This window comes from Zingiber officinale, chromosome 4A (genome assembly GCF_018446385.1).
Source record: "Zingiber officinale cultivar Zhangliang chromosome 4A, Zo_v1.1, whole genome shotgun sequence".
Taxonomy (NCBI): domain Eukaryota; kingdom Viridiplantae; phylum Streptophyta; class Magnoliopsida; order Zingiberales; family Zingiberaceae; genus Zingiber; species Zingiber officinale.
The window spans coordinates 24,936,197-24,961,211 of record NC_055992.1 but is presented as its reverse complement, the minus strand read 5'-3'; the positions used below and the strand labels follow the sequence as shown (position 1 = coordinate 24,961,211).

The window sequence follows — 25,015 nt, the reverse complement described above, 5'->3', positions numbered from 1 at the left end:
TTTATGATTTGGGGTAGGAATACGTATGTACTCCGACAGCATCCCGTCCACTCGGTCACTCATCAGGGGTAGTGATGCAGAGTGCACGGTTGTCACAGCCCTACCCACTTGGTCCCACTTTTGTTATGAGTTGGCTGACTGGCGTCAGGGGTGACCATGACATTGGCATCATATGCATGATGCATTTATTGTTTGTGTTTGTGCTTGTTGCACTTGTATGCTGCACATTGCTTGGATACCTTGATTGACATGCATATAGGTCTTCTATACCTTTCGAACTGTTTGTCCTTTTACCGGGTCCTGATTAGTGCAGATTCTCTCCTGTTCTCTTCGATTTGCATCTATCTTTATTGTCGTCAGGAGACTGTACGCATGATTAGTGCTAAGTGTTATTTCTTTACTTTGCATATCAACTGTACCTGCTGAGTGTTGGACTCACCCCGCCTCCATTGTTGTTATTTTCAGGTTGATACTGTCAGGAGGGAGTTCCAGTTGCTAGTCCCCTGCAGACCTCCAGCTATTTGCTATCGTTTGTATTGTTTTGATTCTCACTTGACTATATTTGGATTTGGATGTTGAATACTTAGATATTATATAATTTGTCTCGTTGATGGATTTGTTTTCGATTTTATACTACTACATGTCTGCCTGGACGGCAGAAGAGGTAAGAAAATCGGATTTGGGCTTTACGAGTGTAGTTGAGTATGGTTGATTTCGAGTCAGAGTATTACTATGTTGTTTATTTTATTAACTGCGTGATTGTGACAGCCAGAGGTTGAATACTTATATAAACTGCGTGGTGATTGATTTTATTTACTGTTATTATTCCAGCCGCATGTGGCTGAAGTATATGGGTTATGTAGAAGTTTCAGATTGTCCGCTGTACAAGGGAGATGCTACCGAAATTTCTTCGAACAGGGACTCCTCTGGAGCGTGACAGGAGGGACGATAGCATCGTCGTGGGTCGCTATGACTGATAGCCAGCTTCGAATCGCAAGGGGACACCTAACCCAATCTCCACATGTAATGGAGGCATTACTATAGATCTACTTTTGAGTTCTTCCTTACAACATTATTGATGTCTTGGGCATCAGAGGGATCTTGTAGGACATCTCTGATGTCTGATTACTTGCGTTGATCTGGACAGGCAAGTATTTGAGCTAGTAGTTAATATGCCATGCGACCATAGCCTTGTGGTTATACAATGAGACAAAGAGTTCCAAAACACCACTAGAAGAAGCCTCATCACTAATGAATGTCCAACAAGACAATATATTTTAGCAATTTTTTTTAAAAAGTGTTTGACGATCCTATAGGCTTTATTTTTTTATAAAAAAAAAATGGTGCTCATTTGACATAAATTAAAATTATCTAAAGTTATCAAACATTTTTACGATAAATATTTAATGACAACCAATTAATTGAAATCATATTAGTCAACTAGAATCCTTTCTAATGAATTGGTAGTCGTCAAAAGCCTTTGACTAAAAGTCTTTAATGATATTATAGAGTTTAAAATCAAGAAAAATGAATATAAATAGACTTATGGAATTCTAAATGTATCTTTATTTCATCCACTCCTTCAGGTAACAATATTAGAATCCATAGATAAGTGTTTGATGGCTATAAAAGATTAAAAATCTAACAAAGAAAAATAAACATTAATAAACTTAGATTACAAGAGTGCAACGGCCAATTTATCATCAATCAAAGGCCTGAAACCCTCAAACATTTTTAAGTAAAAATATAAAAATATAAAAAATGAATATAAATACTCAAAAAAATTCCAACACTGTCACAATATCCATTTAATACAAATCTAATGCCATTAAAGACTTGTAACCAATCATATTTGCCATTAATCAATCAATTGAAAGATTACACCACTTTCATCAATAAAAGAGCTTCTAAAATTTATTATCTTTTTAAATTTTGTGTATGGCCTGTATATTTTTAATTACAAATCTAATTATATATTGGCAACCCAAGTTAATGGTTTAGATTAAAGATGTTAATGGAGTTGTTGAAAATAAGCATTTAGCTGAGATATCTCATACATTTTTTTTTTACTTCACATGTCAGACCTTTTAAATTTTTTACATGATATAATTATAATCATATGTGATTTAAATCACATGTCATCCTCAACCATTTTGATTAAAAGTTAGATGCACATTCAATTTCTCCCACGTCAGAGGCCACTCGGTATTATAATTTATCACCCTTCCATAGATCTTGGGACGGACCGTGAAGGAATGTCTGGGATGAGCTTTTACCCCACACAGATGCACATCGATTCTCTTTCCTTGTGCCACCTATACTATCATCCACCACATGCCACTTTATATATAAAAGACATGCGACAATAAAAACAATGACAAATAAAATTTGTAATTGTGAAAAATTATATACAACTACAGTAAAAGAAAAGAACATCACAACACGGTACAAGTGTTTTATATATATATATATATATTTATTGACCAAAAAGATGAACAAACAATTGACACATCAACCAAACACATTCAAACATATCAAACACCTCAATCAAAAATATTCATTTTCATGTGCATCCAAACATATCAAATGTCCTTACCAAACACATCCAATAAGTGAATATGGAATCCAAGAACAACCAAACATAACAATAGTCTCCATATACATGAAAGATGGCAAACAAACAAGACCAAAACTTGGCTATAGGCTTGAAAATCAAGCTAGATCAGATAGCACAAGACCAAGGAAATGATCAAGCCCCTCAACTGATTAATTGTTGGAAGAGAAGAGAAAGGGATAGCCCGGTTTAGGAGAAGAAAAAGAGGACGATAGTCATTTTTGAAGGCTAAGGAGGAGAGGGCAGAAGGAATTATTGACTGTCACTTTTGTTGACATTTATTGACTAAATGGGGAGGGATGAATAATAATTGACCTGCATATTAAGGTTCCTATTCTTCCAATGCCTTAGCAAGGTGTACAGTGAAGACATAAACAACCAAATAAATAGGCACCAATTGAAACCTTCATTCCTACTCCACAGTATAAATCATCCCTGAATTCCCGAAAACCCACTACCTTTCTCCTTCTCTTGCAATAAATCTTCTCTTGTAAAGATTTATACTAAGTACAAAAGAAAAGCTTAAAAAGATTGGATAATCTATATTTCTCTAGCCTTCCAATATTTCTCTTTCTATAGCTTTCAATCTTCTTTATCTTCAATTATTATTCTGTTATTTCGATTAGTCAATTGGATCCACCGTTAGTCCATAATTTTTCTTATCGCTTCCATTTATAGTCTATCAATAATTACTTCTACTATTAGTCTATTGATCTACTACAAATCCTAAGTTATCCGAAAGTTGCAACTCTAGCATGTCATATCAACTTCTTTTGGCTTTCTCGCTGAGTCTAAAATCAATTAAAATTCACCATTAGCAAACTGAAACTCAAATCAATCAATTGGACCAATTGACCTGGCTCTAAATATAAACATTCTATTCCTGATTCGACTCTTTAGTTGACTCAACTTGCTAGTCGACTAGGAACACTTACTAGTCGACTAAAACCTCAATTAAGATTATTTTACTGATTAAGATTATTTTAGCGATGAGTCTTTGCCGAAGTTGAGAACCAATCTCTCAAGGTTACAATTTTTTCGACTATGGCATCTTTACCTTCTAAAGCTACTTCATATTGAAGCAGTTTTGGCCAAAGCTACTTCAGTTGCAGCAAGTTTGGTCGAAATTGGTACAGCAATACCATTTTTTATGATAAAAATATAATAGAGACATCTTTTTAGTTTTTTTTTTTAAATAAAATACTCTTTTAATGGTAATAAAAAAAAAATAAAGGGCACCATTTTGATTCAAATTTTAAAAAAAACCTCTAATTATTTTACACCCAAATTTATAAAATTTAGGGGCAAATAAGTGTGATCCTAAATCTTGCTTTTGCTGCCGTGGTTCTTCTCCAAACTTCCAACTTCAGCCACGTAAACTGTCCACCTGTGTAAAAATTATTGATAATTCCGTGGAAACAAAGTGGATGTCCAAGTATAAGAGTCTTAACTGCAGCAGATTTCTAGAATTTTAATTCTACAGTTGCAGGATCTTTTCATTCAGTGTTTTATTTCGTGGTCAACCAAATGCTGATGTATCTATTTCCATCCCATGACATCCATGGTACTTAGCTACGTTCTATTTTAATAGGGCCATTGCGTAGTAGATAATAATTAAATGAATTGGTAGGCCACCTTACACACCTTAAGCTCTCTACTACGAGATAATGTATGATAAAGAAAGGGAAGTATCCTTCGTCACCTTCTCACTATGTGACAAAATGAGACACTCCTATTACAACCACTTCAATAATTGCCTCATGGCCATTACACTATACCTTATCTATCTGTACTACAAAGGTGAGAGACTTGAGTCTCCAACCAGCGTTTAACTCATTTTCCTTATAAGATATCAACAATAATTTGAGAACCTCCAAAGTTCGGCTGGACCATGTCCAGGCTCAACACCATCCCACAAGCCACATACACTCGAGGCCCAACCAAATTGATGAAACTTTCCATGACTAAGATATGCACAATGTACATTCTCTGGGGCATTCTAAAACCTTTTAAGTGTTTTTGATAATCAAGCTTCATGAGACGAGTCATAAAGTGCTTTGGATTCTGAATATAACCTTTGATTATGTTGATTCCTAAAGCCCAAACTTGATTTCACTGATCTCACCGAAACATCTATCCAACTTTTCTAAGGGTATGAGATGCCCAACTTTTAAATCCACGCCTAAAGGCGAGGAACAAAAGCACAAGCTTTGAAGGTAAATGGAAACTGCCATCGTGCCACCCACATGGGCTTGCGCCAGACAGTAGATAGAACTTAAATAAATACTAGAGCCCCACAGCATAGAAAACCTTCAATCCATGACCTAATCTTATCAAAGATCCACTCTATTAACTCTGTGGGAGAGCACATTAAAGCTCTTGGATGGTGATTTAGTCTCGGATTCTCTTGTCCATCAGTGTCAAACTCTCATAGTCTCATCATCCCCAAATAAACTTGTAGGCATATTAATTCATGAACGAATGGTATCCTCCACTCTCGTCCCATTGCCATAGATAAAATCTACAGCTTACAAGTCTACCTCTTCTTTCATCTCGGTCCCCAGCGCAAATGAACAAAATGCATGTTCTTTAGCCCATTTGCACGAACACCACTCTCTTCTACTCTTTCCACATCCATCGATTGAGATTGCAATTCCTTCCTCTTCAAATGATCGAGAAAAGATGAAAATTCAGGCATTAGAGTGAAAGCTCGAAGTATTAGTACCTGTGAGTTCGGCAATTAGCTATGGCATTGGCCGCCAGGTCTCTGTTTGCGCTGTTCCTCGCCGTCGTCGCCGGGTTCGCCGTCCCTGCTGTCGCCACCTCTGCATCCATGGTGGGTGTTAATTATGGCCGCGTCGCCGACAACATCCCTCCTCTTGAGAAGGGTCCCAGTATTGTCGCCTCCATCGGCGTCGGCCGCGTCCGCATCTACGACGCCGACCCCCACGTCCTTCACGCCTTTGCTAACACAGGGATCGAGGTCATCGTCACCCTCCCCGACCGATGCCTCCCTTCGATGGCTACCGATCCAAACGAAGCCCTTGTGTGGGTGCGTGCTAACATCCAGCCTTACCTCCCAGCCACCAAGATCGCTGCCGTGATGGTTGGCAACGAGATTCTCAACAACGCCAACGACACCGACTACGCGCTTGCCCGCTGCCTCGTCCCCACCATGGAGAACATCCACTCCGCCCTCGCCTCCCTTAGCCTCGACGGTACCGTCGCCGTCACCACCTCCCACTCCCTTTCCGTCCTCGCCGTCCCTTCTTATCCGCCTTCTGCCGCCGTGTTTCGCAGCGAGCTCCTCCCCTTCATCCGCCCGCTCATCGACTTCCACGCACGCACCGACTCCCCGTTCTTCATCAACGCCTACCCGTACTTCGCATACGTGAAGGATAGCTCCCAGGTGGCGCTAGAATACGCCCGCCTAGATCCTGGCGCCCCCAGCATCACCGACCCCGGATCTGGCCTCTGCTACACCAATCTGCTCCACGCCCAAATCGACGCCGTCTACCACGCTATCGCCGCAGCCAGGGGCGAGAGCGCAAAGCGGGTCATGGTGTGGGTTTCGGAGACAGGCTGGCCGTCCGCCGGCGACCCCAATGAGATTGGGGCAACACCGGAGAACGCGGGCAAATACAACTCTAACCTGATCCGGCTGGTAGCCACCAACAAGGGCACGCCACTGATGCCCGGGACGCCGCTCCGGGCTTACATATTCGCGCTCTTCAACGAGAACCTGAAGCCAGGTCCGACCTCGGAGCGGAACTACGGCCTGTTCAAGGCCGACGGCACGCCCGCCTACCATCTCGACATCGCAGTGCCGCTGCAGAACGACCCACCCTCTGGAGAAGGTTCGGACGAAGGATCCAACGATGGTTCGACATTGGTGCCCGTCGGCGGGTCCTCTGGATACTTCGGCTTCTCGTCCGCAACGGTAAGCTTCGCCGTCGGAGCACCGTAACAATAAAATAAAAACTTTTATATCCTATAAAACTTGTTTGATATCCACGCTCGTGTGTGTGACTGACAGGGGCTGCGATCGCATTGGCAGCGGAAAATGAAGTTTCTTTTAGCATTCGCGGTGCTCGCAGTGGTCGTCTCCAATTAGCGATCGCATCGCAAGCGGTGGCCAGGAATCAAAGAACAACAATTATGGACTTTCAGTCGATTTTTTTCATTGTTTAGGAATCACATTTTAGGTGCTCATGTGCGGCGTATAAAAAACGTTAAGAATAATTTTCTTCCTGAAGAAAAGTTATATTGCTTCTTCAATTGACGTCCTTTTATTTAGGGGAGCAAAAAAATAATACCATTCATTCCAAATGTATGTTTTAGGGAGCTGGTTCAAAATGAAGAAAGAGATTAGGGAGCTGGTTCAAAAAATCGAATCCAGCCATCAATTTTTCTTGCCACATTAGCTGAGAGAAAAATAGAAGCCCGTAAAAAAACTGCCGTTGGAGATGCTATGGAAGTTCCACTTACAGTAAGCCCATGTGCAAAGTGGAAGAACGTATCCGTTACGCAATTTTCATCGTCCAAAGCGGTGGCCGCTTGTTTTCTGAGCCTGTATCTAATTTAAAACGGAGCTGACGGATCACGTTACGACGTGGTGCGATTCGAATAATTTAAAGGTAAAAAAAAAAAAAAGATTGACATGGTGCGATTTGACGCGGTGCTTCTTTTTATTGGAAAAATCTTAGAAGCTTTTTTTTATTATTAAAAGGCGTCCCACCTTATCGCCCATTTAAAAGGACTTAGATATCTTTAAGTGATCGATTTTAATTTTTTAACATGCTGATTCTTAATTTAAATTTTGAATTAGTCCGATGGAATTGAAATAGATTATTTTTTAAGAAAAAATAAATCGGACGTACCCCTTGGAAATTCTCTTCACTATTTTGAAATTTGTCCAAAATCTCTTGCTCACTTATCCGATCTCTTCTTCGCTGACCGACTCCGCGACACCCCACTGCATACCTGTCATCTCGTTAACTTCTTCTCTGTCGATTTATTTTGATTTGATGAATTTAAAATTTCTCCTCATGTACTGTCTAACTTGTCATCTCTCAACCTTTAGAATTTATCTAAAGCTATCCGACATAAAAATAAAACTTTAATTTTCCTCGTTCATCAACATTGTGTTATCATATATGTATTAATCTTCTTTTATTTATCTTTTAAATTTCTTGCTCATGTTATTATTTAGTGTTTAGGCTTTGGTATTTGTTCGGGTTTTAAAGGACTTAAGTTCAATTCTCCTTCGGAGTGTCTAAACATCTTGAGTTCTAAACATCTGGAGTCTACAGTAGACATCCAAATGTCATTCTTGTAATTTTATATAATTAAATAACATTATAGTTGCTATGAATTCATAATTATTATAACATAACTGATACAATATTATAAGCATTGATAACTACTACTAACAAATACATGTAGCATCCTTTGTCTTTAACTATCAAGATTAGGACTAAGCCAGCAGTGCTAAATTGTTTGTTGTTCTTAAATAATTTTATAGTATTTTCTTTTCTAACTCACTTTATTTATTTTCAAGCACTCATAGTTTCTATTGACGTTCTATCTTATATTGAGAGTCTGAAGCAATAGACTAATAGAGGATGTCTTCCTCATCAAAGCATAAACCAAAGACATCATTATAAGCAAGAAGCACATTATGTACAGGAGACTGCACTGTATTCTAATGCACCATAATTTGACCTTTATTACAACACAGGAGGAAGATAAATTATCGTATCAACTAGTTGAGGTTGCATATGATTTAGAAGCAAATGGAGATTATTTTAACTTTGCATCCCTAGTAGATGACCAGTTTGTATTTGAGTATTTTGAAAATGATTACTCAAAACATCATTGATTATCTGATGATGAGAATGAAAGCTTTAATCTGAATGAGTCAAATCTAATTGAGATGGCGATCCAACCTTATATAACCGAGAACACTTTTATAATGGATGTGGCTGTCAAAGATGAGGAGAATAGTGGGAAATCGTCAAAAGTTAGCCAAGTGTTCTCCGATGGAAAAAAATCTTTAGAGGATTAATATGATACTTAAAGGCTTTAAGATCAAACACATGGAGACAATTAGAAGTTATAAAATGAAGTCTGTTTACATAGTTTTAGCCTTGTGTTTGGAGAATTATTGCTAGAGAGCCTGAATTTTTTTGGATCATTGTGTTTGATAAATTACACATATGCTCATTATCTATGAGAAAAGGTCAAAACCATAAAAATTATACAAGTTCGTAGGTTGTTGGCGAGATTCAAGAACAAGTGATGACTAGTAAAAAATACACTCCTAAATATGATTATAATAAGTGATACGGTACATGATTGTGGGGTCAGTAAGATGATGTGGTTAGGAGTCACAACCACAAGATGGTCAGAAGTCAAGTTTATGTGGAGGTTAGAAGTCCAGCCCCCGTGGAGGTCAAAAGTCAAGCTTACGTGGAGGTCAGAAGTCTAGCCCCCATGAAAGTTAGAAGTCAAGCTTACGTGGATGTGGTCAGAGTCTTAGCTGACGGGGCAGTCAAAGGATAGAATTACAAGTTGGACCAGATTCAGCCTCGATAGCAATCAAGAACGGGGCTCACCGGCCAGGCACAGCTAAGAACTGGGCCCACAGGCCAGGTACAGCTAAGGAGTGGGCCCACAGGCCAGGTAAAGTCGCAAAAGGAAAGGCCTCGGGCGCAACACAGACCTGGCGTTAGAGCTGTCAAACGGGCCAACCCGTGACGGGGCGGGTCGGCCCGTGGTGGGCTAACTATTTGGCGGGGCGGGGCGGGCCAACCCGCCTACTTGGTTTGGCGGGCCAACCCGCGGGCCCATCAAAAATTTAAAAAAAAATTAAAAAATATTTCATATTTTCAATATTTTACTTCGAAAAAGTTTTCTACAATTAAATGTATACATAAACATATATTTTAAATATAAATGAACACAAACGAATACATATGTTGGATAAAAAGTACTATTTTTATTTCAAAATTATAACAAAGAAAGATAATAAATTGGTTTAAAACTTATCTTACATGTGTTTTTCAACCCGCGGGCCAACCCAAGCCCGAGCGGGCCGACCCGCGCGGGTCGCGGGCCTAGGCGGGTCGGCCCACGGCGGACTTGGGTTGATAAAATTTCAACCCAACCCGCTTAAATTGTTTGGCGGGGCGGGCCAACCCGACGGGCCCAACCCAAATTGACGGCTCTACCTGGCGTATAGGTCCAAACGTACAGTCATGGATAACAGTAGACAGAAGCAAGTCAGAATACAGACCCGACGTATAGGTCGGGACGTACAAGTCATGGATAACAGAGGATAGAAGTAGGTCGGAATACAGACTTGGCGTGCAGGTCGGGACGTACAAGCCATGAATAATAGTAGACAGAAGCAAGTCAGATACAGACCTGCGCATACAGGTCAGGGCGTACAGGTCGGGACGTAGAAGCCATGGATAACAGAGGATAGAAGCAGGTCGAAATACAGACCTGGCGTACAGGTCGGGACGTACAAGCCATGGATAACAGAGGATAGAAGCAGGTCGGAATACAGACCTGGCCTACAGGTCGTGACGTACAAGTCGGACAGAAGCAAGTCAGAATACAGACCTGGCGTACAGGTCGGGATGTGCAAACCATGGATTATAAAGGACAGAAGCATGTCAGTTTACAGACCTAGCTTACAGGTTTAGACTTATATCCTCCCGGCATGGGATAAAGGGATCGAAGGGCATAGGTCGGAACTCAAGATTAGTGGAAGCAGACTGATGCACACAGGTCAGGATTTATAGCCTTATGACTTAGGATACGTAGATCGATAAAACTTACAAGTCGGGATGTGCTAGCCAAGGATACAGGTCATGATTTATATCCTCATGATCCGAGATAAGCAAAGTTGGAGGCAGGCATACAGGTCGGGACAAACGAAATCAGATGTACAGCTTGAAAGTAGGGATAAATAGAACGGAACTAAGGTATACGGAAGTAGGGATAAACAAAACCGAACTAAGGTATACAGGACGCGACACGTAATGCTAATAAGAGACAAGACCGGTCAGGGTTGGCAATAGGAGATGCATAGGACAAGGTTCAAAGCACAGGTCTGGAGGCGACATCAGAACGAGGTTAGTAAGTGTAAAGGTCCAGCGTAGCAATCACGAGCGGATGATGTCAGGCACTACAGGACAAGCAAGTAAGGGAATCGTAACTACCTGTTAGAGAATAATCAGTGTGTCAGGGAATATGCTAACAGTCGGGGCTCATTACCCCTTTGGTTCTGTCACCGGCCTATGAGGAGGTGCCGCGTGTCATTCATCGCCAGACAAAGTCTGACAGGCAACATTCCTTGACACCCGCCAGACCCCAGAAACATCCGTTGCACTATAAAAAGGGATGCTTTGTCCCTTATGCAGGTACGCTCACTCGTCATTTCTTACTCATTTTTACTTTTCGTTATTTCTCTGTGCTTCTGGGGAAAAAGTACCTGACTTAAGCGTCGAAGGGCCTGACCCGGGGACTTTTTCCTTAGTTTCTGGTTTCTAACGACTCGTGGGCTCGTTTGAGTGTGCGCAGAGTCGTAGCGTCATCATCCCGATCATCACCCTTCGTCATCCGCCTATGTGAACACTTCTGGAGGGTGCCAGGTAGATTGGACGCCGCAGCGACTTTCCGTCAACCTCCAGTACATCGAGACCCGTCTTCATCCGACTCAGCTTCCGGACGGGATCAATAAACATTCAGAAAAGATTTGGAATAACAATATCATACCAAAAAGCATTGAGAGTCAAACTCCAACCAATGATTAATGTACATAAGGATTATAGTGAATCACATAATAATATTTATGCATTTACTAGAAAATTAAAGATTAGAGATAATCAGACGTTAGTACATGTAAGATCTATTCATGATAATCATTTTCAACATATCTTTTCTATTGGGAGCTTATATACATGCATTTGTTGAATTTTTACATCTAGTTATTAATATTGAAGGTTGCCATCTTTTATGTAGGTACCCTAGTGTTCTTGTGATGACCACTTATGTTGACAGGTCTACTTGATTATTCTCAATTGCTTTTACAATTGGAGGAAAGTAGGCTTGCTGAGGAATGATTATTGTTATAGAACTTTGAAATAAAATAATAGAAGGTAAATGCATATCAATTATAAGTTATTGAAATCCTAGCATACTACATGTTAATAAAGATGTATTTTTAGAGTCATACTACAATTATTGTCTTGTGCACCTGTCCAATAATTTTGTATCATATTGTAAAGATAGAGATTACAAAGTTATTATGGGTTGCAGCATGTGCATGTACTAAGCTGACTTATAATGAGTGCATGGATAAGATGATTATTGTACCACCCTGAGAGCTATAATTGAGTGACTAAAGTAGAGAAGGAGAATTGAGTTATTATCTACTTTCCTAGATGTAGATATCACGTGCTATTTACTAATAGTTCAGAGTACATGAATGCAATGCTTAAGCCTGCACGTGAATTACCAATCTATGACATAATATAGTACACCAAAAGAAAATTATGTAAATGATTTCATTTACATAGGTAGATCAGTGAAAAATTATCAATGAAGATGACTCCTTATATCAAAGATCCATTGAAAAAGTTCAAAACAGTTGAAGCATGTGCTCTAGTATTCACCTTTGCTCCAATAAAGAATTTCAAGAAGCATCCGTAATGAAATTTATGTCATTATTTTGTTAGGAATACATTGTACATGACGTCGTTCACAGTTCTCCCATGTTCTCATGCAATATGTGCAATTGGGCATACTTATCAAGATTCTTACAACTACTATAAAGATTACTATTTAACATCATCATACATAAACACATATAGTGATATTATCCATGAAACTGGAAATAAGGAGTATTAGATATGTTGGACCACTGACCCAGTTGCTCTCTCCTGTAGGTGTCGTGTACAGCCTAAAGATGATGAAAGACATGCATTGAAAGTAGACAAAGTGACAAAATTCAAAAAAAGATGTGTACAAGGTGTTCATTGCTAGATCATAATCATCAATCTTGTGTGTTGTTGAATCAAAGGAGGAGATTGAAAGAGGAATAGGTGTTCATTGTTAGGTCATGATAAACTTGTACAAACTATTCATGCATACTTGAAAATACTCAAAAATTTTATTATCAACCTTTCAATATAAACCTCTCCCCCACTACATATGTGAGGTTTATAGTTTTTTTTATAAACCTGTATCAAAATCTTGGGATCAGGTTTATAAAAAAAAATAGTGGAGAGAGAATAGAGAGAGGATTTTAAAAGAAGTGGAGTTTTTAAAAGAGAGGTTTTATGATAATAGAGAGTGATTTTTAAAAGAAATAAGATTTTTAATTTTTGATGTGACAATGATGTGATAGAGCATAAATCTTTTTAAAAGATTTACGATTACGGATGCCCTTAATCCTTTAATCTGAGCTGATGTGGCTGCAGACGCGTGCAGCACACGTGCCTTGGGGAAGCATGTGGTGGGGCACAGTCCCTCATTAAACTTTTAAAAGTTTCATTTTAAAAAAATCAATAATAGTCATTTGGCTATTTGCTTATTTAATTTAATTTTTTTAATCATGAAAAAAGTCGTTCATTTTATTAAAAAAATAAAAAAAATCCCAATGGCTATTTCATTTAATTAAAAATAATTTTTACCAAATTTAAATTTTAATAAAATTAAAATCTCCAACGGCTAGTTTAATAAAATAATAAAAATTCTCACTATAAATACTAATCAATTTCTACAAATTCATTCATTCATCCCAACACATATCTACTCACATTCACACTCAATATCTCTTCTCTACTGTTCTCGTATTATCAATTTCATTTTCAATATTTATTTCTTGAATCCTAATTTTTATCCAAATGTCTCACTATTCAAGCAACTCTAGCTTAGCTCTAACACAAGAAGCTAAGACTAAGTACAAGTTGAAGTTCATAACGAAATTTATGATCCAAGAGAAGAAATGGTGTTATGCATGCTTCAACTAAGCACACAAATATATGAAACATACCAAAGTAATAACAGGATCTGACAAAGAAGAAGGTACATCTAATGAAATTGAGAAGCTGGTTACATGAGGCTCGTCAATGATTATTTTTCCATGAACTTGGTGTATCCATATCAATATTTAGAAGACGATTTTGGATATAAAGAGAGTTATTCCTTCGTATTGTGAATGTGCTTGAGCCTCTTCATTGTATTTTTAACTAAGGAACGATGCTGCTAGAAGAAGAGGATTGTAACTACTATAAAAATGTACAGTTACTATACGTCAATTGACTTATGGAGTCTTTGCCAATCATCTTAACGAGTACCTATGTATGAGTGAATCAATTGCCATCAAGTGTCTTTTGAAAAAAAAAAAAAATAAATCCGCTACCTTAGCATCCCTCTAGTGCTGACCCCACAGATATGGAGAGAGGTAAATACAGGTACACAGGTCATATGCTTATGATCGGGTAAACCCCATATCGTTAGTTCCTGAGAATCGACCCCTGATCATTACACCATAAATGTTATGTGCCCACTTCTGTGCTACGCCCTGGGGGCATCAAGTGTCTTTTCAAATTATGCCAAAATGTGGTTGAATTATTTGATGATCGATTCTTAAGAAGGTCAAATGTTGATGATGTTCAATGTCTTTTTCAAATGCATAAAGAGAGGCACAAACTCCTTGGCATATTAGGAAGCCTTGTTTGTATGTACTGATAATGAAAAAATTGCCAGTTGTTTGGAAAGGTCAGTTTATAAGAGCCCATGGGTCACCAACAATCGTACTTGAAGCGGTTGTATCTCAAGACTTATGGATATGCCACACATTCTTTAGGGTAGTAGGTTCATGTAAAAGGAGGTTACATGTTGTATGAATCTCCCATATTCATCAATGTCTTGCAAGGAAATGCCTCGGAGATCAATTTCACGATTAACGACACTTATTATAGGAAGAGTTATAATCTAACAGACGGAATATATTCGGAATGGGCTATTTTCGTGAAGGCTTTTCCTTGCTTGGAGAATCCTAAAAGGAGATTGTAAGGAAAAATAAGAGTCTACAAGAAAAGATATTGAATGAGCATTTGTAGTGCTCTAATCTTGATGGGCGATTGTTAGAGGTTCATCTCATTATTGGTATAGAAAAAAAATTAAAATATATTATGTCAACGTGTATTATTTTGTACAACATGATTGTTAAAGATGAGAGAGGTAACCTGACATCTTAGTCCAACGACTAAGGTGACAAACCCGCACAACCTGTCTAGGGTTTACACTGAAGATTTCATGATTATCTTTAGAGAAAGTCTGAGCTATTTGACACTCAAGTACATTATTAAATTCATGTTGACTTAGTTGAGTATATTTGGACACAGTACAACAACAATCAATAAAGTTAGTTTAGTACATATTTCAAAACATTTGATTTATATGTTGTTTTTAATTTTATGCAACTCTTTTTTCCCCTATATTTTACTCCTTCATTCAAATCTATAATAAAATTTTAATTTTAAATAAATGAAGCTCTTAAAATAATTAAATTTTTCTAAAAATATTATTTAATTAAAAAAAATTGTAATTACATTTTTTGGAAAAAGCCCATTTAGTTATTTTTTAAAAAAAAATCCTAAAAGAGCCTACTTGCAACGGTTCTTTCAATTAAAAAAATTATAATATTTAAATTAAAATAAAATTAAAATCTCCAACGGCTAGTTTATTAAAATAATTAAAATTTTATAGCTAATCAATTTCTACGAATTCATTCATTCATCCCAACACATTTCTACTTACAATCACACTCAATATCTCTTATCTACCATTCTCATATTCTCATTTTCATTTTTTAATATTTATTTCTCGAGTCCTAATTTTTTATCCAAATGGATGACAATAACAAGGGATTCTTTAGATATTTCTTCATCTAGTCAAAAATCACAATATTGACCTCAATTTGGTTCTCCATATCCACAGCATATACCCGAATATTGGCAAAGTATGGGCAATCTATATTTCATGCCACCTTCATTTTATGGATTATATAATCCACAATTAATTAATATGTCAGTCAAAAATGAACCAGCAACTCCTACATTTATCCTAGAGACTCGGTTGCCTGTGTGTGAAATGTTAGTTGACCTTGAAAATGTGGAAAATGTTGATATAGACGCTGAGCGTATGAAGATGCGAACAATCTAGAAAAAGGAGGAAGATGAAGCGGAATTGTATGTCACAATGAGTGATAATCTAATAATTGGTAATGATCAGAAGGGAAATGATTTCTACCGATTAGAAGGGAAATGATTTCTAAAGATGTGTTGCAAGTTACTATATATAATGACAATCGTCCTGCTATTTTATGTCAAAGAGGTTTAAAGGTTATGCAATCCCATTGACATAATATAGTAAAAAAAATGATAAATTATTTTAACATAAATTATAATAGTGTTTACAATACATATCGAAATAGTCATAGTGATGATGACGTATTGCGGTTTATATATGAAAAATATCATAACAAAAATAATGACATTGCATTTAATCTGAAACATATGTGGAGAATCATAAAAACCCATCCAGTATTTATTCCATAGTCAAATGATCACTTAGTTGGTACAAAGAAGACGAGGATCTCGAAATTGGCTACTAGCAACACCTCATTATATTGAACCACGATACAAGTGTGGGTTTAGACATAAACAAATCAGAGATTATCCAATGGGTCAAAAGGTCGCAAAAAGAAAAGGGAAAAGCAAAGCTAAATACTCAATGGAGGGTATGACAACAAACTAGAACAGTATGTTTGAAAGTTTTATTCAGTATACCAACATATAAAAGAACAATCTAAACTGAAATAAAAAGAAGTTGCAATAGGGGAGATGAAAGTAAAAGCTGTCTTGAGCAAATTTGAAGGTAAATATTTGTTAAAGGAATATGAAATTCTTTTGAATGACACTTTGCAAATAACGTCAGAGCAGTTTATAGTGGTAAAATGATGAATACGTTCGTCCCAGGGTTAACACGGAGGAAATAAATAGTGACTAACACATAAGGGAAGTATTTATTTTGACTTTATTGAGATTCAAACCTCAGACCTCATAGTAATAACACCTCATGTGCTAACCATTAGATTCATCAGAGGGGACACAACTTATGATCCATGAATGTCTGTGTCACCAAATTAGGAAGAAATGGAATATGTAATTTTCAATTGATATAATTCTCTTTTTAATTATTGTAATTTGTTTTCAATAAATAAATTATCAATTATCGTATTAATGTAATTTTCAATTGATGTAATTCTCTTTTAATTTAATTTAATAAAATATTTATTTTATTTTATTGCAAAGTAGCTGTTACTAATAAACATTAATTAAATTTAAAATAATAATATTATGTTATTTTAAATAATTATGATTTATATTTTTAAATAATAATATATAGTAAATAGTCCCAACAACTCTTTTATAATTTTAAATTTTTTAAATAATAATTTAAACAAAAATTAAATTAAATTAATTTTTAAAAAAAAATTATTATTTATTTTAAATAATATTAATTTTAAAATTGAAAATTAAAATTAAAATTAAAATGATATTTATTTAATATAAAATAAGGATTTAGTGTACAATGAGACTCGTAAATAATGAGTGTTGATATTAAATGAATATGAGTATATTAATAATGGGAAGATGTTAATATAATAAATATGTGGCACATAGACCCTATACTTTTTAAGGAGGTGGAAGGTGAATTAATGAGGACTAATTCGTATCAATGTAGGTGTCCTAAGAAGACAACCATGATAATGCTTCATCAAAAATCGCATTATGCTTAGAGATGTAATATCTTTCTGTTGTAGGGTTAGAACACTTTTAACCTTTTCTTTGATTATCATATCTTACAAAAATGCATCTTATTGCTTTTATATATATATATTTAAAGTTGTCAAGACTTAAACCCTACTCTCTTGAGACAAAGCATAGTATCCCAATCAACTAGGCTATAACATATTGACAGTTTTTATGTGTTTTAACTTTTTCTATATCACTGTGCTTAATAGTTTAAAAAAAAAGCAAGAGAGTAAAAAAATAATTTTTTTAAATATGTAATAGTTTGTTTATATTAGTGTGATTTAAAATCTAGAGGGAAAGAGTAAATTTAATTTTGACTGTTAGACCGATGAACACTCGTATAGGGGCGATTTTTTTTTTTTTTAACTTTCAAGAGTGATTTTCAATCACTCCTACATTTTTACCACTGATTACAAAATCACTCCTCTTGTTATTGTCCCTATATCCTATAGAAATGGTTTTCATAACCGTTGGTAAAAATTAGGAAACCACTCCTATTATTCTTTCTAGGTACGGTTTGAAATCAATCATACACATTGTGCATATAATAATAGTTTCAAACCGCTTCTATAGCTATAATCTCTCTGAACCCTTTAAGTGTAAGAATAATTTTAAACCACTCCTATATGCCATGAATATAAAAACAATTTCTAAACGCTATTGATGCTAGAATTTAGGTGTGATTTCAAATCACTCTTAAATGCCTTGGGTATAGAAGCACATCAAAATATTGTTAAAGCTAAAAATTTAGGAGCGATTCAAACCGTTCTAAAATCATTTAAGTGTAAGAATAATTTTAAACAGCTCCTACATGCTATGGATATAAGAGCATTTCAAAATGCTATTGACACTATAAATTTTGGTGTTGTTTCAAGCCACTACTAAATGCCTTGGGTATAGGAACACATCAAAATGTTATTAAAGCTAAAAATTTAGGAGTTGTTCAAATATTTCTAGAACTCTTTAGGTGTAAGAATAATATTAAACCACTTCTACATGCTATGGATATAAGAACGATTTTGATGTTGTAAATTTAGGAGCAGTTTCAAACCACTCTTAATTGCCTTGAATATAGGAGCACGTCAAAACATTGTTAAGCTAGAAATTTAGAAATTGTTCAAAGCCCTTTAGAATCCATTGGTTGTAAGCGGAGTTTTAAACCGCTCCAACATGTCATGGATTTAGGAGCAGTTTCAAATCACTCTTAAATGCCATGGATATAAAAGCACCTCAAAACTTTGTTAAAGATAGAAATTTAAGAACAATTCAAGCCATTAGAACAATGTTCTGCTCCTATTTGGTAGGTATGCTCAATCCGATTAAAGATGATTCTTATTGTCTAAGTTACTTTCCTCTTATAATAAACATATATAGCTTCGTTCTTGCAATAACTGTTTAATTGTTCTTTCTTTTATATGTTCATATCACAAGAAATCGCAATGTGGGAGAGAAGTGATGATTTTAATCAAACAATTTGTATTTTCTTCCTTCTATTTAATTTAATCTTGCTCTGATGTTGACAACAATCGGTCCTTGGTTAATAGTGCAATCTTTTCTGTACCTTGGGTTTGTCTCTACCAAACAAGGGAGATTCATTAGCTTGTATAATCACTTAGTTCTTGGATTGCTCTTTTATTTTTTGAAACATATGATATTGTTAGCTTGTATTCTCTTTATCAGTGAATAAGCTTGTTCAGCTCAAGATGTGATGATTATGATTTGTATCAAATAGTTTGTTTTCTTTCCTTCAAACCAATTCATTTTAAAGCTATGATTTCGAACCAAAATACTAAACTAGGTTCCATCCATGAAACCTTCAAATCACCTTTATAAGAAATTGTTCATGCATGAATATAACCACAAAGTAAAACAAACACGACACGAATGCCATCCATCGCAAGCATAAAGAGACACTTAAACACCAAATCCATAGAGAGTGTGTCCCTAATGCTTAAGAGCGTAGGATCACATCCATGACATTGACAGTCTTGTGGCCAGCGTGCTCACTGTAGATCACTGTTGTCTTTCCTCAAGTGTACAAAAATATCCTAAAGTAATAAAATATTGAATCCATAGGAAATGTTGCTAAATACTAGTTGAAATTGTGAATCGGGTTATCTAAATGATCGAGATGTTGGTTGAAATCATGAAGGACAGAGAGAAAGAGAGTAAGAGAGAATTGAGAGAGAGATGAATATGAAAGAGAAATGAGAGAGTGAGCTGAATTGGGGAGACAATTCTAGGACTTCAGACTCATTATGATGCTTGTTGGCATCCTAAGAATTGTTTGCCTTTCGATCTCTATGTATGTTCTTATGTAGGTGCATCAATCCTAAGACTGAACTAGGATGTCTACCCGAATTCAATGAACTCATACGGTATTAATATTGTTCAAGTCTGGAACTATTGATAGGGTAAAATAGATTGCTAAGCATACTAGTATTAAATCTAGAGATTGCTAATGTTATGCTATAAAGAACAAGCAAACATAATTTATTATGCACAAACACATAAGATGCAAAAAGAAATAAGACAAATGCAACCTAACTTAAAACTAACTCCTAGACTTGGACATTTCATTGTCTTAATGAAACTTAAATGCTAAAAAGGTGGAGGATGGTCAGGAGGAAAATTAGGTAAATGAGGAATTCCTCATGGAAATGATAAATAGCATCAATTTACATGGCAATGGCATGTATCATAGATCTATGCTCTTCCTCCATCTCCTATTTGAGCCTTTGGTCTCTAACATAATCAGAGGCGAGGGAATAAAAATTAGTCGATTGAGCCTGCATGGTATCTAAAGATGCTTGCAACCCAAAAAAATTAAACCTGGAGTGATCTGTAAAAGAATCACTGCTAAAGAATGTCTAGCAGGGGCCAGTCTAAAAGAGGAAGATGGCATAGATGGTAAGGGAGTAGGACCAGTTGTCATCATTTTGGGTTGTGGTGCATTCAAGATTTGACAATCTTAAGGGAAAATGATTCCTCAAGCACAACCCAAAATCGTCCATCTTTCACTATCATCCTCATAGCCAACAAGCATCAAGGTCAATCATCGAGTTGCTCGTGACAACCTCAAGTCCATTCCTACAGTCACTTCCTAACGGTAGCACTGGAGTATCCACTTCAATTAGAATGTCCTAATAAGAATCAGTCCCTATGTTAAGACCTTTTGACTCTAGAAAGTGGGTGGGTAAGTATTGATGCCCTCTGTCACTAAGGGCATACTATGTCCGGTTGAATGCGTATCCTTTGTCAGTAAGGATCCCCCAGTTATCCAGTCTAGTAGCAACCTTAACATAGAGATAAACCTCTTACGTCTACATGTTTACACCATTTACACATTTCATCAAACACATAAAAGACATAATACATAGAACAAGTAGTAAACACATCATTGCATAGGAAAATGTCTAAATACAAGTTCATACATCAAAATCACAACATGACTACTTCCAATATCTTAGATATATAGATCTACTCCATTACAAGAGATTACAATCCAAAGATGAAGAAAAAGTAAACTATAACTCAATACATGGAGATAGAGAGAATATATGCTTATCTTTGAAACGTAGCGTTCTTGGATGCACTCCCTTGCTCCGGAGGTAGCCGGATCAGTGAAGATCGGTAAGGATGAAACCCAGGGCTCCCCCAAGGGGGAGAACCCTTTCCCAAATCCAAGATGAGTAAAAAAATATAGTTCTTGACCCTTTTATAACTCCTCCAAAGTGTCCAAGAAAATCAGGATTACAAGGGTCCGGTAAACCGAGTTTTTTATCCCTTGAACCCAATTTTCTCATAATTCATCCTAAACCAAAGTTGTAACTCTTGAAATTATCTACAATATGATATTTGGATCGAGCCCTTGCTCCAACCAATCAAAAGTTACGATGGTTCAAAGTTTAGTCTGTAGCCTGGGCGGAGGTCCCGATGAAGCTACGGTTGGGAGGCAAGACCGTGCCCTTTAGCACGGATGGAACTTGTAAACCTCTACTTGGACTCTGAATAAAAGTTGTAGAGATTGAAGTTACCTACAATTTGGTGCTTGTAACATGCCATAGCTCCAACCGAGAGTAAAGTTATGGTTGTTTCAAAATTTGTCTGTAGTCTGCCCATATTTCAGCACAACCCTGTTTTAGCTTGACACGCGGTCTCATGCTCTCCTCCACACGGCCATGCCTAGAGGCATGACCATGGCGTGTTGGCCTCAATCAAAGAATCACGGCAGTGCCATTTGGCACAACCATCGCATGATTGGCCTTTGGAAGATGGGCATGACTGTGTCAATTGGCACGACCTAATCTTGATTCAGCTCTTAAGGGAGGCACGACCATGCCATTTGGCATGACCTGCCTCAACCGAAGAAGCACGGTCGTGCCATTTGGCACGGTCACCACATGATTGGCTTCTAGAAGATGGACACGGCCGTGCCAATTGACACGACCTAATCTTGATTCAGCTCTGAAGGGGAGGCACGATCGTGCCATTTGGCGCAACCTGAACCAAATTCACCTCGGGGAATAGCACACGACCGTGATAATTGGCATGGCTAGGTTGTTACTTCTTCGCTTGTTGCTTCAATGTGTGCTTTCGCTCTATTTTCGCTCCAATATGTGTCCTATCAATCAAAATATACAAAGAACATATCTCCAAATAGAATATAATGGAAGTATGATATTATAATGAAATAGAGTGCAATAAAAATAAATTATGCTCATGAAATACAAGTCGAGTATCCATAAAAGTATATATAATTTCTGCACATCATGGTATGCACTTGCTCTCTGCCAGATTTGGCACAACCATGCTAAGGTAGCACAACCTTGTCAAGGGGCTCAGAAACTTTATGTGATGGCAGGCATGACCTTGCCTGTAGGGAACAAACATGTTCTTTTCCATAGTGAACCAAACTCTACTTTTCTTCCTCCCACACCTACGACATTTACCCTAGCCAGTTCATGGGTGGCCCAAGCCTTGAAAACAATCGAAAATGCAACAAAATTATAGACAAAGAAAAGAAATCTGAAATGAAAAGTAAATGAAAACTTGAGTTGACTCCCAAAAAGTGTTTGTTTAAGGTCATGAGCTCGACCAATGTTTTGACTCAACTAGGAGCCTTTTCCCTGAGGGAGTTGCACTCCCCTCCTTCATAGCAAGGTGCACCAATGTTCACATTCTTCATTCTTGCTCATGTTGGGATGGTGTCTTCGTTGCTTTTCAACCTTTGGTCTCTTTCTTGACCAATTGACTTGGTGCTACGTCCAATAGCCTTTCTTCATGCTCTTTCTTCACATCAACTCCTTTAATCCTACACAACTCATTCTTAACCAATAATACGTTAGAAGCATTAGATAAATTGAATTTAGTTTATTCTCACAAACTTTTAAAGAGCGCTTGTAATTTTTTATATCAATCACCGCTCCAACAGTGACAAGGAATGACCTTCTAAGAATAATGAGGATTCTGGGATCTTCCTCCAATTCCAGGATAACAAAAACATTAGGGACTATAAAGTTGTCTACCATTACTGGCATATCCTCAAGAATACCCAAAGGGTATCTACAAGAATGATCGGCCAATTGTAGCACCATTGTGGTTAGTTTGAAGTCATATAAACTAAGTTTTTTAACAATATGAATAGGGTATGAGGCTTACACTTACCTCCAAATCATAAAAAGTTCTATCTATCTTACTTATCCCAATCATACAAGGAATTAAGAAGCTCCCCGTATCTTTGAATTTTGGAGGTAGATTGTTTAAGATCAACATGCTACATTCCTCTGTTAGTGTAATTATCTCATGTTCTTCCGTCCGTACGAAATAACATCCCTCATGAATTTAACAAATTTGGATATTTGATGCAAAACATCAAGAACTGGTATCTCAATGCACAATGCCTTGATATTTTCTAGAAAATTTCTAAATTCTTCATCTTTCTTAGCCTTAACAAGTCATTGAGGGAACGAGATAGTAGGTCATATGTTCTCAATGGTGGAGAGCTTGGAGTGGAACCTTCCTTCTCCTCTTCATGTTCCTCTTGAATGCGGTCATTTTCAGAGGAAAAATGTGTTGCTTCACTTTTAGGGACTTGACTATCTTCTTGGACCCGTGTGGGTGTTTGAGGTTCAATCAATTGGTTGCCACTCTTCAAGGATACTTCATTGCAATTCTCCATAGGATTTACTTCTGATTTCCCTAGAAATGTCCCCGATTTCCTTGATGAAGAGGTAGCAACTTACGTGAGTTGAGTTTCAAGTATATCAGTTCAACTTTCTAATTTAACAACTGTGTCTCTCAGCTGGATGAATTCATCAATTAGTTGAGAATGTTTGCTCATGAAATTCTCCAACAACTTTTTAATCCTATCAAGTCTATTCGGCTGAGGGGAAGATTGTGGTCCACTTGCTTGTCCAAAACTCCTTTATCCTCCCTAATTTTGATTGTTTTGGTATGAGAAGTTTGGATAATTTCTCCACCTAGGGTTGTAAGTCCTAGAATATGAGTTATTTTGCCTTACATTAAAGTTGGTTATGATGTTAGCTTGTTCAATTTGAACTAATTGAGCAATAATAACTCTAAATTGACAAACTTCCTTCGCATGACTTGCATCTCCATAAATCTCAGAAGCAACATTAGTTTCATTCAAGGAGTCTACGCTAGCCATTTCAAATCTCTTCAATAATGCATCCAATTTTGTAGAAATTAAATCTAAAGTATTCACATCATACTTACCTGCAACTTTTATTGGATTATCTTTTTTAGATGCCCACTGATGGTGATTTAATGTCACTTTTTATGATTTCTTTGGCTTTATCCAGCCCCTTGTTCATTAAAGCTACGCTAGATGTGGAGTCAAGGGACACTTTTGTTTGATAGGAAACTCCATTGTAAAAGATATAGATGACTAGCCATTTTGAGTCCATGGTGAGGGCATTGGCATAGTAGACCTTTGAATCTAGTCCATGCTTCGTAGAGAGATTCTCTATCTTTTTGCATGAAACTTGAGATCAGGTTCCTCATATGAGCAGTCTTACTTGGAGGAATTTTTTTTCATAAATTTTTGTTCGCATTGTTCCCATGTCACTATTCTGTCAGGTGGAAGAGAATTCAACCATGCTTTTTCTTTATTTTGCAATGAGAAGGAGAACAAGAGTAATCTAATTGTATCAGAAGAGGTTCCATTTATCTTCATAGTGTCATAGATTTGTAAGAAAATCTCCAAGTGTTGGTTGGGATCCTCTGTCGGTCCTCCACCAAATTGATTCTACTGTACCATTTGGATAACGATTGGCTTCAACTCAAAGTTATTTGCCTCAATTATTAGTTTTGTGATGCTAGTCCGAAGACCTCTTGTATTTGGTGCGACATAATCTTTCAAAGCTTTGTTCTCCATTAGTGTCTCTTGTGTTTGCCTAGTAGCTAACTATTTTTTACAGATTGCGTCTTTGATGGAATGTCCTGTCAATTTCAGAGTCCACGGGAAGAATATTTCTCA

At 36.9% G+C, this 25,015-nt stretch overlaps 1 protein-coding gene and 1 non-coding gene across 2 annotated transcripts; both read left to right on the top strand.

Annotated features, from left to right (window-relative positions):
- Positions 1 to 4,978: 4,978 nt before the first annotated feature.
- Positions 4,979 to 6,892, top strand: LOC121969730 (glucan endo-1,3-beta-glucosidase 10-like). The gene is made up of 2 exons (XM_042519952.1): positions 4,979 to 6,554; positions 6,651 to 6,892. The coding sequence occupies exons 1-2, from the start codon at positions 5,361 to 5,363 to the stop codon at positions 6,726 to 6,728; spliced, it is 1,272 nt and encodes a 423-aa protein (XP_042375886.1). The 5' UTR covers positions 4,979 to 5,360; the 3' UTR covers positions 6,729 to 6,892.
- Positions 6,893 to 24,436: 17,544 nt separating this feature from the next.
- LOC121973908 lies at positions 24,437 to 24,543 on the top strand. The gene has a single exon (XR_006109814.1). It is a non-coding gene; the product is annotated as a small nucleolar RNA R71 (small nucleolar RNA).
- Positions 24,544 to 25,015: the final 472 nt, after the last annotated feature.